A 14,928-nucleotide genomic window follows, 5' to 3' on the forward strand; every position below is an offset into this window, starting at 1 on the left:
TTCGATGCTAAATAAACTGCGATTAGCATTTTAGCCCGGTAACTCACTACTACAGTACTTGTTTCCTGCATAAGAATAAGGTACATGATTCTACATTCCTCTGATTAGATCCGCAGGAAGATGTCTAGTGTGAGGGTAATATAAGGATAATGCATGATAGAAAAAAAAGAAAAAAAAAAAGAAAGACATCGTAAGCATGACGGGAAGTTTTAGAATTCTCGTTTCAAGAGCTGTAAAAGCTCTGTCGACTACCTTAGCTGTAGGAAAAGAAAATCAGCAGATTTATTGTGTTATACTTGTAGTGCGTCAATGGCTGTACAGTTATCCTTAACGAAAAATATCACACGAGTTTCGTACTTTTGGCTGGCGTCATATGTTCCAGCGCCGATATAACGGTATAATCTGGGGTAAAAGAATGTCGTACAGTTATCTTCTTATGAAAGTAAAGGGTTATCCGGGATGGGATGATCAAGTTGTTTGGGATTATGTATTTGACCTCTTATTGCGCGTGTATAGCACTTTTTACAAGCACAAGATCAGGATAAAAGAAGGAAAGGAAAAACGGGATGGAAGAAGCTTTCAAACAGATTAGATAGGAAATGGGAATATTTTATCTTCCCGCTGTTATTAGTTGGTTTCACTTATGAACAAGCGGGCAGGGTGACTTACTATTGACCCCCCCCCCCCCCTCCCTGAAACCTGAAATAAGAAATAACCCAACCCGGATCAAATGATCAAATCAGCCGTAGAATAGTAGAATAGGCGAGCAGCTAGGTTAGCTTTAATAATTAGGCGTAGCTTACAACTTCAAGGAGCTGTTTGTGTGCACCTATTTAACCCCACTGATCTCCACGTTTTCATTTGAATTGAATTAGGGCCTCGGCTTTTAGTGATTAGTGATTAGTGATTGCCCTCCACATGCTATACTCAATAATGCTCAACCTGATACAAGCACCACATCCATACGCCTTCTAAAAGGTGTTTCATTACCATCACAGAGAACACTTACCATCTTCATAGTCAATCTTCAGCTCTTCACCTGCTTCATCTGACTACACGCCAATAATAGGTGAAAAATCGAAGCAAAGACTGAATAAGATTGATAGTAACAACAAAACTTACAAAGGCAGGAACGATTATTCAGCAGCTCAACGATTGGACCAAATCCAACGCACGTCCATATAACAAAAATAAAACCTTTAGTGTCAACGACAAGTACGAACAAAGCGGTGTATGGGATATCGACATCGAAATCAAACATTCAAAACTACTACGGAGGTTACGAATTTTAACGAACATCGATCAAAATACTTTTTATTCACCATCAACGCAAAATCAGATTTAGTGTGTTACAACGCATTCCCCTTCCTTTAGTTACGATTATCAGAATTATCTTTTCATCTCAACAATACGACCCAGTCACGAACTCACGTTTCAACACCCTTTCTAGTATTGTTGTAGTTTTGGCAGTTATCAGCTAGTGGCCATTCATCAATAAGATTTGGCAAACTTTTGAAATTTAAACAAGAATTCAATAAATCGCGTAATCAGTAATCAGGTACATGTAACACATCATCACGTACTCGTACTTCTTTCCAGCTCCATACGTTACATCTTCATTACACCGATAAATTGCATCTCATTTACGCCCTACTACGCCAAACATATATTTCAAGCTCGCCCGATTCTCCTCATTGTCGTGTGATTTTAGACTTGTTTACTGTAATGAATACAAGATTTCAGTTGTTCAAGCAAAAATCATTGTAGCATTGCGCTCAACCTTACCCTCAATTCAGTAACGACAACGCTAAGATCACTTTGCCGGTCTCCGACTTCCAATTCAGCACAATAGACAAAAAAGCGAGAATACCAGACTCTCAATTCAAAATGTCATCTTCAGTTGCATCTCCCCCTCCACCACCACAAACTCCATATACACCTTCTCCACTCACAGCCTCAACATCTACAACAGCTTCAGATCATAGGTATACTCCTACTTCTTCGATGCCATCCCCAGGAATAACGCCCAGTAGTGCAGGAGGATCATCGAAATGGAAAAGTGTTTTCAAAATCGGTAGAACAGGTTCTAGTATAGGAAAAGGTAAAGAAAATCGACCTGCTATTCCAGATGTGGAGAAAATACATTTAGGTGAACCTTTACCTCTCCCTTCGACTTCTTCTGCCACAACTACAACTACAACTTCTAACTTCCCACCACGTATACCTCAAATACGTTCGCATACCGACCCTTATCCACCAACACAAGCGAGTCTGATTGAAGAAGTAAATTCTATTGTCGAAAAAGATTCTTCGCAGGAACATCAATTAGGAGAAGGTTTATCAAGTGATAGTTTTAATGTGAATCTGGAATCAAATTTGACTTCACCAACGTCCGATGAACAAAATCGACCAGTCTCATCAGTAACCAACGATTCTGGATTTACAGCTGATCATTCATCGAGATCATCTGGTTCGCGTAATACTAGTAACACCAATGGAACTCAATACCCAATTTTAACTCCGTTTGGTAATCCTGATTCTCCTGCAAAATCACCTGGAATCGGATTAGGTGGATTTAAATCACGTTTCTTTTCTTCACCTAATCCACATCCAATAGATACGAATAGTCCGATAAAAAGTAAATCGAAATCAGATAAATATAAAGGACTAGGTAAAGAATCTACTTCCAACAGTAATAATAATGGAACATCAGGACATAAGAAATCAGTTGGATCATCAAGTATATCTTCTTCTACAGGTAGATCACCTTCGTCATCAAATTCACCAAAGACACCGAATAAAAACAACAAATCGTCTAGAGATAATTCTGGTGCTTTCACTACACCTTCTGATGGTAGTGGTTTAACACCAGGTAAAAATGGATCTGGCTCAGGATCAGCGACAGCTAGATTCCTTAGAAGGGTAGTTTCGGCACCGAATACGAAAGCTTTATTTGGACCGAAAGATTTATTTAACAATGCGCCTGATGTTCCACCTTTACCATCAACAGCTCAAATAGATAAATTAGAGCATCAGCAGCAACATTCTCAACAACAACCAATCTCACCTATTGTCGTAATTGGTAATGGTGAAATTGATTTGACTTCTTCACCACCTTCTGAACAGCTTACAAATTCAAGTCCATTCACAACTCTGATTACCACCATATCGTCTAAAACCATCAATGGAAGTAATCTCGTACCTACCGCAGGTGGTCTATCAGCAACTGGAACTAGATCCACAAGGGCTCATACAATTTCAGCTGCTCAACCTAAGAATATAAGGGAATTACAAGCTCAATTAGGGGTCGGAGGTAGTCCAGGAGGTATTGGTGAATCACATCATAAACAAGTATTCAGAAGGACGTATAGTAGTAATTCAATCAAAACCCGCTCTGTAAGTTATCAAACAAGTCTCTGCTTGAATCTCAATTTGCTAAACTCGTTCGTGTACTTAGGTTGAAGTGACGCCATCGTCATTCCAGAAGATCAAGCTGTTGGGTAAAGGAGATGTAGGAAAAGTATATTTAGTTAGAGAGAAAAAGACAGACAAACTATTCGCTATGAAAGGTTAGTCAGCAAGTATAGAATTACCTAAAATATCAACTAACATTGTTCACTAAAACATCAATAAGTTCTTTCTAAAAAAGAAATGATCAAGCGAAATAAGATCAAAAGAGCTTTGGCGGAACAAGAAATTTTGGCTACAGCAAATCATCCATTCATAGTCACCTTATTCCATTCTTTCCAATCTCAAGACTATCTATTCTTCGTTCTTGACGTAAGTTCGTCTATTCGTTAATAAGACGAAAGTATACTAACTGAGTTCTTGTCTTTGTGCGAATAGTACTGTATGGGTGGAGAATTTTTCCGTGCACTCCAGACTAGACCTGGAAAATGTTTGACTGAGGAACATGCTAAATTCTATGCAGCTGAAGTAACGGCTGCTTTGGAGTATTTACACCTGAATGGATATATTTACAGAGATTTAAAACCAGAAAGTGAGTAAACAAACCAAATGTTAGAGCATTCTCAACAAGAAATATATTGACATTGAATAACATATTTAGATATCCTCTTACATCAATCTGGTCATATAATGTTATCAGATTTTGATCTTTCAAAACAATCTGGTGAAGCTGGAGGTGCACCTGCGGGAATCAAACATGGCGGTCCTAACGGAGTAAGCTCAGCAATTGCTGTATGAACAAAGTATATTCTTGGCTGACATCGGAAATAGACAATACTGGTGGATACAAGGTCGTGTATAGCGGACTTTAGAACAAACTCCTTTGTAGGAACCGAAGGTAAGCAACTTGAGGCGCTCTTTTGTCTCACGAAAGAAGATGGCTGATAGCGTTCACGGATGATCAGAATATATCGCACCGGAAGTGATCAAGGGACATTCCCATTCTTCAGCTGTAGATTGGTGGACTCTGGGTATACTGGTGTATGAGATGATTGTAAGTGGAACTCCGATCCTAAAGAACCACGTTGAAGCTAAGCTTTCATTTCCCCAAATTTAGTTCGCAACTACACCTTTCAAAGGACCAAACAGAAACGCTACTTTCGCTAATGTGATGAAGAACGAAGTGTTTTATCCTGAAAATCCCTCTGTATCTAGGTGAGTTTAATGTTTTGTAGCCTTACTTACGTGTATAACCGGAAGCTAATGAAATTAACATGTATGGCAGCTTTTGCAAATCCTTTATACGGAAGCTCTTGATCAAAGACGAGAACAAAAGACTGGGATCAGGTTCAGGTGCAAGTGAAGTCAAATCACATAAATGGTTTGGTACGGTTAATTGGGGTTTATTAAGGAATATGACACCCCCTGTAAGCCTCTCGCCACAGATTGCCGCGAAACATAGCTTATTCTTATCGTATATAGATCATACCGGCCGAATCTAATGGTATAGACGCTATCAACTTTAGAACTTTAAGGGAAAGTAAAAGCGTTGATTTCGATAGAGATGATGTCGTAAGTAGTTTTATGGGTTTCCAAGGGATAACAAGCTAAATTGATTTTGGTGTAGGATGTTATTCACGCAAAAGCAGGTAATCCTTCTGTATTTGGTAACTCGACACCAGGAATGTTGACTCCAAAAGAAATTGTATCATCAAATATAGAAACCCCTTCATCAAGTATAAGTGGTAATACCAATCCGAATGGAAGTGAGAATGGAAATACTAGTACAAATCCAAGAGATAAAGAGAAAAATCCATTCGAAGAATTTAGTAGTGTTACTAGACATGTTGGTGAATGGTAGAAAGGGGCGATTCGAACATCATTTCGCTTTGTGAAATTAATGTGAAATTAACGAAAGGGTCTTTTGTATATTTCAATATAAGCTTAATGTTGGGGACATTCTCAAATTTTGAAACGGATTTTTATCAGCTTTACTTTGTATATATTTGGATATACATCATTGAATGATTGAACTAGTGGAATACCTTAGATTTTGCCTCATTTTACTCTCAAACATGTTATATGTATGAGTACTAAATATTCAGTAGTTTTCTTATTTTATTTCTAGTTCAATCTTGTGTTTTATATTAGTGTTTTCCAGGTGATTCGCTTGTTTTTTTTTCCAATGTATATATCTTTGTATATTGTCTTTACACGCACACATACACATAGCATGTTTTCAGGTTGTTATGTTCAAGTCATGAATTTTCATAAGCTTAGACTCAGGTTGCTAATAAATCATGTATCAAAGATGATAAGTTTTATTACGTGTACGATTAACAACATGCATGATCTTACCTGTAAGAAATTGGCTTTACACAATAGTATTTTCTTTTCCGTTCCATCGCTTGTCTTGCTTGATACCAGTTCCTGCCTTTTTGTTTGATTAAATTTACTCTTCCGCTTCGCTCGTTGTTGGATTATGTGTGCGAGAAGAAGAAATTACTGCATAATATATCTACAGTACGAATACTTTATACGAGGCAGTTCAGAAATTACCCATCCCATTCATTCCAAAGCTAAATTCAGCATTTAATTCGTTATTTGCATTCTCCCCATTACCACGTTTCGCTGCATTACCCTCACCCTTACCCTCATCCTCATCCTCGCCTCTATTTTCACCGCCTGATGGTAAATTGTTAGTACCGAAATCAAATTGAAAACCTTGATATTCCAAATTATAGTTATTGATATTATTATTATTGTTACTGAACGTTGATAATTGAGGTAATAAATCTGAATTATTATCATCACCTGGTAAACCTAATAAATAACCTAAATCTAATTGATTTTCAAATTGAAGGAAAGAATCCATTTCGAAAGTTGACCAATCATTATTTGGATCTTCCGTTACTGAATTTGATGTAATTGGTAAAATGGAATTGTCATCTATATTTCCAGGTGATGTCGCTCGACTGAAAATCAGGCGAACAGAATTGAGAACGTGATTAGCTTAGACAGCTTAGGTCGTGAAGACATAGAATAACAGATTGTCCGTAAATTGACATTTTGACTTTAACATACCTTTCAACCCCTTTAAAAAGTACATTCTCTTTATTATTCGATCTATGAATATCGCTCTGACCAAATCCACCAATCTCAGCTGCTCTACTAATATCCCTTATAGTCTTAGCTAAATAAGTTGATAATCTAGTTTCACTCATGTCACCAATTTCTAATAAATCTGTACTCATTTTTAAGTAGTACGATATGACTGATAATTCAATGTTCAATATCGAATGAATAGTTGAAGATGATTTAGCTATTCTTACTAAAAATACTGCTGCTTGTGCTAAAGTGATCGTGAGATACTATGGACGTGATACGCAATCAGATCATTAGCCAATCGTTTTGAGGAGTTGACCTACTCGTACTGTGCGAGAGGAAAGACATTACTTACATCTGTAGCGAAACTTAGCGCTAAATCAGTTTGACTACTTTCATGATGAGTCTGTATAGTTGACATTGCAGCATTTAAAGCTTTTTTCAAACATTGTGAAACGATTTCATCTTCTTCAGGACTTGATTTCAATGCAAATGAATTTAAACATAATCTCATATGTTCAGCTTGAAGTCTTGCTATACGCGCCGAAGATCCTAAATAAAGGCTGTAGGGAGAACCTAAATAAATACAAGATGAATTATCAAGATCAGCTCTGAATCTGAAGTTGAACGCTTGGTTTGCTGTGATAGATAGATAATAAAATCAAAACTTACCTGACCAAACCCATAATTTACTCCAATCATCTAATCTATTATTCAAATCATTAAACATATTGATAATATTGAAATCTTTTCCTTTTCTAGTTCTTGGATCTGACCATAAATTTGATCTTGGATCAGATAACATTTCACCCCAATTAATTAGATCTCTACCGATTTGAGTTAATTGTACTTGACCTGCTATATAGACATCACCATATAAGGATATTGATGAAGGTGAACCAGGTCTAGGTAACGTTTGACTTAAACGTAATTGTAAGAAACCTTGTTCATCAACTGTTTCAAATTGTGTTGATTGTGGTCTACCGAATCCTAAAGATAAAAACCCATCAAAACTGAAGGGGTCAATCACATCAGTAAGAATCTGTGTATCAGACGAATGTATTTTTCGATGCGTTTGTTGTAGTTTGGAGAGACACCAACTTACCAAAACCAACATAACCAAGTTCTCCATTGAGGTAAAAACTGTTTCAATTTTAACCATTCTGGCGAATTGGGTTTTGATATTCTTGCAATTTCAGCAGCTTGACCTAATAATTTATGTAAACCTAATCTTCTTGATAATCTCGCTGCATGTCCTGTAACTAACCAAGAATCTGGTCCTTTACCATTTGATTGTAATCCCCATGCGGATAATAATAATACACCTTGAACATCTGATAATGCATGTTGTTTTCTTAATAATGTATTACTTAGATGTGATTCAGCTAAATTAGCCAATCTATTTGGTATATTTCCATCGAGTTTACCATACTTTTCTGCTGTTGCTGATGATGATGATGATGATGATGAAGATGATGAGCATTTTGAAGTATACTTGATATAGAATCTTGCTGCAATTGCTATTATAGCTGACATTAAAAATGGTGATTGTCTAATTGTATTAAATGCATCATCTAATGCAACGTTGACAATAGGTAAAAATGGATGACAATGATCGATGAAGCTAGAAACCAATTTAAGGGAAATCAGCAACTTTCTCGAAGCTAACCCCAATCAAGTTTTGCCTTATGTCCATGTAATAGGAACAGGAAGACTTACAACTTAAACAATGTTTGAGCCATCTGAATATCTACTAATTCCGTATTGATTGGATCATCTCTATCATTCATAAATCTTCTTTCATATGTTCCTGGAGGTATTTCATCCCGACTTGTAGCTTGAGAAGGTTGCGGTGAATTTCTTCTTGATTGTTCTCTATTATCCCAGACTGAAGGCTATGAAATGAAAACCCGTTAAAGAGACTTTAGCGGGAATAATAAAGAGAATAGAAAAGGTAACAGGCTACTCACTTGATGTACTAAAGACTTGAATGGTGGTTCAGCAAAATCACCTTCTATAGCAGTTGCTAATCTTTCTTCAGCTTTTTGACCTTTTCCTTTACGTTTTTTAATTAATGATGAAGGTCCAACTAATAAATCATCTACAGTATTTATAGTTCCACCTGTATTCCCACTAATTGGGCTAAGTACATTCCCATTTGATGAGAAATCTGATGGAGACGGTCCATTATGATTAGTTACAAGATTCGTATTTGGTGAAGATATAAATCTAACTTGATTTTCTGATTCATGATGATTACTATTATTATTAGTATGGTGATTATGGGGAAATGATGTTAATGACGATGATCTTGGTGGATCTAATGTTTTTATATGTGTTGGAGGTGGTATATTCATACAACTGATACTATCTTCCTGTTGATCTGGAAAAAGTTGTTGTTCTTCTTGATGATGATGATGTAGACCAGAATCAGCTTGAAAGTATCCTTGTCTTTTCTTGATAGGATCAAATGTATGTAATAATTCATCATGTGGATAATGTTCATCTCTTCCTCCTTCTCTTATATCCATATCATTGTGATCATTGTTGTTATTGTTAATATTCTGACCTTGATATTGATTATGATAAGTATTAGATTGAGATTGAGATACATATGAGCCAGCTAAACCAGCTAACAAATTAGCTACACTACTTTCTAATTGTTCTAATCTTGAATTCGATCCTCCTTTTTCTTGTTGTTTCTCTTTTTCTTCTCCTCCAACGGTAATACCACCGTTAGTAAGCATTGATGATGATGATAATATCGATGATCCAGTTAAACCTGGTCTATTGAAATCACAAATGTTTTTAGTCTTCTTACATCTATCACATGGCCATCCACCCATACATTTCAATTTTTGTCTTCTACATCTTAAACATGCTTGTGCTGCTCGTCTTGTAAATGATATCGGTACGTCTTTATCTTTATCTTTAGCTTTGTCTTTATCCTTATTATCCCCTTTCTTTGATGCTTTCTTGAATGGAGGAGATGTACCTGAAGATCCGTCATCAGGTATGGATCTTTTCTTCGAGCTCAAATGCGATTCATCGGCGTTGGGATGGACGTATGATTGGTTAATTGTGGAATGGTCATTGATCGTTGAAGAAGAAGCCGAATCGGTCCGATGTAGATTTACAGGTGGTAGTGTGTAATCGTATTTTGGTCTTTCTTGAGCATTTCTTTCGACTGACATGATACTATTAGGATCAATAGGTTGGATCGAACCACTAGGAATGGGGGGTCTAGTCGGTAGTAGATAACAGAGAACAAAGATAAGATAACTGACTTGGCCGAAAAAGGGATGCTAGCAATTGTAGTGTTGTTTAATGTTCGGACCGAATATTGATATCATTCCCCATCTTCAACTGGGATTTCGGGATGATCCGAGCGTTAACCCGAACAACATCTCTCATTAGCTCATGGAAATTCAGTTAAATTATCATGCTTGCTTGACCAAGGAAAAAAACATGGGACACTCTAAGTCAAAAACGCTAGAAACCATTCATGCGTAATGCGATATATATGAGAATGAAATACAGCTACAAAAATAATACACAACAATATTGACTAAAAATTGAGATTGTATATTTGAAGTAGCTGGAGAAAGGAAAGTCAAAAGCTCTTTGGTGAGCTCAATCGGTTTGGGTTTATTTTCACCATAAGTAAGCTTGATGCTATGGCATGCTTAGTAACCGTGACTATTAAAGGGAAGGAAAGCAATTTCGATTAGTACGTATTGCAGCAGGATTCTATGACGCTTGACAGAGAGAATTGCTCAAGGCATAATAGCGTGGAGTAATGGTGCAATATAGGGACAAAAGGCAAAGACTTACACAACGATTGAATCTTTAGCTTCTTTTTGACTGACAATACCGGCATCAATTAAGAATTGTCTTACTGCAACTCTTTGATCACCTTGTAATTGTAAAACATCACCTAAATTTGGTTTTACACCTACTGGTGCAGGTGAATCATCTTCACCATCTTTTGAAGCATCTTCAGGTTTAACTACTGTACCATTACATGCAAATTCTTTTTTCATTGCTTTTAAGATTTTTGAATGATCAAATTTCTTGGGAATACCTTGAACTGTAGTTAAGGTTTTTCTACCATTTCTTTGTTGAAGACCTATATTCGAATAGGTTTTATTAGTATGTTAACGTCTGATACATATAACATGAAACCATCCAGTGCGAACCTTGTCTCGCCTCACTGTGAGAGTGTTATTACAGAAAAATCAAATCACTCACGAATGTGGATTTTGTCATTTTTGGATCCTACAGTCTTTTCAACAGAAGGAGTATCATCAACAGGGGCGAAGGGATCTATTTATAAGAATGAAGCAAGGACGAGCAGTCAGCAATTATAACTTCTCTGACGAAAAATTCAGCACAGCATCTCTTTTTCCTTTGTTGAGTATTCGCCCTCTTCCTCTCATCTCCAACATATGTCCATCTTATTTCTGCAAAAACATGACAGCAACTCACCGAATGCAGGACCTAAGTTTTCGACCCCAGAAGAGGCTGGGGCCTTTGATTTCTTGGTAGTGGCGTCCACTTTGGTTGAAGCTGTTTTAGTTGGGTTTTTCCAATTTCAAGGTCGCGTGAGATAGGTTAGGTTTAAGTGAAGTTCCAAGTAAGACCGATAGTATAGATTTGGGTGTCGCCAAGCAGTAAAATCAAATTCGTTCATAGGGTTATAAAGTATCGTGACACGGCCAAATGTGTGATTACGAATCGAGTAATGGATAATTGAGTTCAGCAGATTTATCAGCTATATTATTCATTCACCTTCTTCCTTTATATTCGAACTGACCTGTAGTGCTCATTCAATCGAATCTAAAAAGTAAGTTTCTTGTAATTTACTCGAATTTGTCGAGTATTGATCTGCTTGTTTGGAGGAAAAGGGAAAAGCTTGAGGCTGAGTGGTGAGTAAAGTGATAAATAAATCTGTTAGATAACAAATGATAAATAGCAGAATAGAGGTTTTATGAATGGATATCTCTCTATCTCACAACAAAAGATCCTATACTACTGTGGTGGCGACAGACCCCCTCTTCATGTGGGCAAGGGATATCGAACGGAGATTTACGGTATTTAAGCGAAAGTGGCATCTTAGTATCATTGCCACTTACTTTTAAATAATGTTCGAACCTCCACTCTTGACTGAAACTGAAACACGAAGAGATTGATTTTTGTTTTGATTTCTGAACTTTTGAATTTTGCCATGTCCACTCCTTAACACAAGTTCCTATATAGATTATCTGGGAAACGACTTTCAACTCAACCCTGTGCTCACACCGCTACTCCAAGCTAAACAGAACGTCTTCAAACCTGTCTACCATTCTCCCATTAAGCGTTAAATAGCTAACTTTACTCAAGATGCCTCGAGTAACCAAAAAACAGAAAGAAGCAGGAAAAACAGTCAAACCTAAACCTAAGAATAGATCTGGAGGTAACAATGGTGGTGGTAAACAAGGTGGATTCAATGTTAAACCTTCTAGAGCACCTAAAGATGCTTATATGGGTAAAGGTGAGTAATAATAATACAGTATAGCACATATTGTGCTTTTTTGATCAAGTTATAATATGGAGCCGATGGAGTTGAAGTAAATATGTAAACATTCTGATAATTTTTGTTTTTGTTCGTTTATATAGCACAAAAAATCAAAGCAGATTTAATTCAACGTGCAAAAATGAAAAAATCATATGCGAAAATATTAAAAGCTGAAGGTATTTCAGATTCAAGTAGATTAGGTGATGGATCGAGGCGTAGGAACGAAAGACCTTCTGAAAATGATAACAATGACAATAACAATGATTCAAGAAGAGGAAAAGGAAAAGATGGAAATAATAGTAGTGGTGGTGGTAAATTCAAAAGTAGAGGAGAAAGAGAGAATGATGAAACAAAGAGATTGGAATCTAGAGCTGGACCTGCACCTGGCTCAAGATCAAGCTCAAGCTCAAATTCTTACTCTGGATCAAAATCAACAATAGATAGGAAAACATATGGATCAAACAGATTAGACAGACAAAAATCGAACTCATCATTACGCCAACATGATAAACCACCACATCAGCGGAAAGAGATCAAACCACCTTCACCCAAACGAGTTCGAGCATTGTCTTTATCCCCTCCTCCAACATCGACGACGGACATAACCTCTACAACTGGTCAACCGATAGAAAAGAAATCATTTAGAGATATGAAGAAAGAAGCTTTCTCAAAATATCATAAATCCAGAAATGAAGCTCCAGCCAGTATAGGAGGCTCAGGTAGAAGTAATAAGAGAGGTCAACCTAATATGGGTGCTAGAATGGGTTTATTGTTAGAGAAAATTAAAGGTAATGTCAAGTAGTTCAGTCACAACAATATCATTGAAGGATAATACAGCAGGGAATCATTCGGCATATACAGTTATCATAAGTCATTATCCGCAGTTAAAGAATATGCTTGTTGTATACATATGTATTACTATTGCATCGTCATTTCGTTGTCAGTTTCTGTACTGGTTTTTCTGTTTGAAAGTCTGCTGTATGAAATGAAAGTCAGATACAAAAATATGTAACGCTCAGTCGTGCAAATTATCAATGTTGACTTATATAAATAAAGGTATTATGGGTACAACTTGTAAAATACAACAGATGTTGAACTGATGGAGTTAGCAATATGATGGGACGGGTGTTTGTATTTAATCGTCTTCTTCTAGAGCGTGCATCTGATTTTGTGTAAACAGGGCAATAAGATCAGCTGTATTACCCAAAAGACAAATATCGATCTGAACGATAGGTGACATCGGTCAGGAGGACCCCGATGTCACTCACCTTGAATTCTAAAATACCAGAATGACCACCAACTTCGACATTTTCACTTAGAGGCATCATGATTTGAACACATAAAAAACCAGATTTTTCAATTTGTAAACATATTTTAACTGACTGATGTAATGCTCTATGTAATAAAGAGAAATGTGATGAATTATAACTATACAAACAGACAAAATTACATTAGTCAGTTCTATTGGGAAAAATTCAAATCAAATCAAAAGAATTTACCTGAATTTAACTCTTTTAACACAATCGAATTTATCCATAACTTCTTTATCATTTGGATAATCTAATTCTGTTGTACCGAAATCACCTTCAGCAATGATTTTGAATTGACCAACTTCAGCTCTATGTCTATGTCTACCATTTGATGATATAGTCGCGTTTGGTTCATGTTGCGGCATTGCTTCTTTAGGTGGATTAGCTAATAATGTTATACGTGTACATGAAGGTGGTAAATCAAACAAAGCGTCTCGGAACCATTCTGATTTCATTATTATGTATAATGCCCTGTATCAAGTTGAAAATCAGTATAACGTTATCAGAAAGAAGTTGAAGCAGGTAATCACTCACATATCCTCCTGGTCGAATTGCGCATTCATTAATTCTTCCGGTTCCAGCGTCCTCAGTTCGCACGTCGTTGTAGGGCCTCTTGAGTCATCAGATCTAAGCAGTGTAATGATCAGCTAAAAATCGTCAATTAGACCAGCTGTTTCGTACGTGCATGAAACGAAGCATCACTTACAGTAAAATACTCAAATCATATCCTGGTCCTTTCCATTCCATTCTCATACCAGTTCTTTTCTCTTTCCCTTTCCTACTTGAAGCTACATAATCTTCATTTTCATCATCTACAGCAACTTCACCTTCACCTGCCCATCTTCTTTTCGGTTTACTTGAAGAAGATGTACTTGTTGATGCTCCGACTGTAGATCCGGCATTTCCAAAAATGTTCAAGCATTGTAGTAAAGCATCAAGGGAAAGTTCGAATGTAGCTGGTTCTGGTAATGGGTTGAATGTGAATGACGTGAATAGGTTTGTCGGTATCCATGCTATTGCTGTAATGTAATGAATGAGTAATATTAGTCAAGTTTACTCCAAAAAAGGGATAAGACAATTCGATAATACAACATACCGCATAAAGTACGAACTTCCTCGACAGTCACTGCAAATCCAGCTTCACTGATTTCCATGACAGCGTTCTATAAGCGGTATGAGTATAACTGTCAGCTTTGCCTTGACGATCGGAGACACTAGCCAACAAGCACGCTTACATGTCTCAGACCTATACCTCTAAGTAATCTTGCCAGCGGTCTTACATCGTTCGTCTCAGCAACTAAAACCTAGATTTATAGAATGATCAGCTACTTGAAACGATATTCTCAATCCCGTACAAGAGCGTACCGGTAGATCCTGGTTAGCCATGGTAAAGGTATTATCCTGCGTCTTATCTCGGGACGTTATCTATCAAGCTGTTGTGATCGTCATGAATAAGGTAAAGAGAAGGAAAAAGAACCAAATGACGAGAATTGTGATTAATTGACATGTAATGTTTTGATTACACATTACACCGTGATCCGTGATGGT

The 14,928-nt window shown here is 36.8% G+C and overlaps 5 protein-coding genes across 5 annotated transcripts; 2 read left to right on the top strand and 3 right to left on the bottom strand.

Moving 5' to 3' along the window:
• Positions 1-1,887: 1,887 nt before the first annotated feature.
• Positions 1,888-5,269, top strand: L201_004656 (uncharacterized protein; the record flags this gene model as incomplete). The annotated part of the gene is made up of 11 exons (XM_066220397.1): positions 1,888-3,396; positions 3,458-3,569; positions 3,635-3,780; positions 3,847-4,000; positions 4,070-4,182; positions 4,240-4,306; positions 4,374-4,462; positions 4,526-4,623; positions 4,694-4,835; positions 4,891-4,980; positions 5,036-5,269. 11 exons carry the CDS (start codon positions 1,888-1,890, stop codon positions 5,267-5,269), a joined length of 2,754 nt encoding a protein of 917 aa, XP_066076494.1.
• A 687-nt stretch (positions 5,270-5,956) lies between these two features.
• L201_004657 (uncharacterized protein) lies at positions 5,957-9,707 on the bottom strand (the record flags this gene model as incomplete). Its single annotated transcript, XM_066220398.1, has 7 exons — positions 5,957-6,383; positions 6,493-6,779; positions 6,869-7,089; positions 7,186-7,526; positions 7,619-8,137; positions 8,233-8,408; positions 8,484-9,707. 7 exons carry the CDS (start codon positions 9,705-9,707, stop codon positions 5,957-5,959), a joined length of 3,195 nt encoding a protein of 1,064 aa, XP_066076495.1.
• A 636-nt stretch (positions 9,708-10,343) lies between these two features.
• Positions 10,344-11,342, bottom strand: L201_004658 (translation initiation factor SUI1; the record flags this gene model as incomplete). Its single annotated transcript, XM_066220399.1, has 4 exons — positions 10,344-10,642; positions 10,765-10,839; positions 11,002-11,082; positions 11,330-11,342. 4 exons carry the CDS (start codon positions 11,340-11,342, stop codon positions 10,344-10,346), a joined length of 468 nt encoding a protein of 155 aa, XP_066076496.1.
• Positions 11,343-11,895: 553 nt separating this feature from the next.
• On the top strand, positions 11,896-12,872 carry L201_004659 (uncharacterized protein; the record flags this gene model as incomplete). The annotated part of the gene is made up of 2 exons (XM_066220400.1): positions 11,896-12,046; positions 12,172-12,872. 2 exons carry the CDS (start codon positions 11,896-11,898, stop codon positions 12,870-12,872), a joined length of 852 nt encoding a protein of 283 aa, XP_066076497.1.
• Positions 12,873-13,205: 333 nt separating this feature from the next.
• Positions 13,206-14,766, bottom strand: L201_004660 (uncharacterized protein; the record flags this gene model as incomplete). The annotated part of the gene is made up of 8 exons (XM_066220401.1): positions 13,206-13,232; positions 13,339-13,498; positions 13,570-13,851; positions 13,915-14,007; positions 14,087-14,399; positions 14,477-14,543; positions 14,616-14,684; positions 14,746-14,766. 8 exons carry the CDS (start codon positions 14,764-14,766, stop codon positions 13,206-13,208), a joined length of 1,032 nt encoding a protein of 343 aa, XP_066076498.1.
• Between the last annotated feature and the right edge of the window lie 162 nt (positions 14,767-14,928).

This window comes from Kwoniella dendrophila, chromosome 6, assembly GCF_036810415.1.
Source record: "Kwoniella dendrophila CBS 6074 chromosome 6, complete sequence".
Classification (NCBI taxonomy): domain Eukaryota; kingdom Fungi; phylum Basidiomycota; class Tremellomycetes; order Tremellales; family Cryptococcaceae; genus Kwoniella; species Kwoniella dendrophila.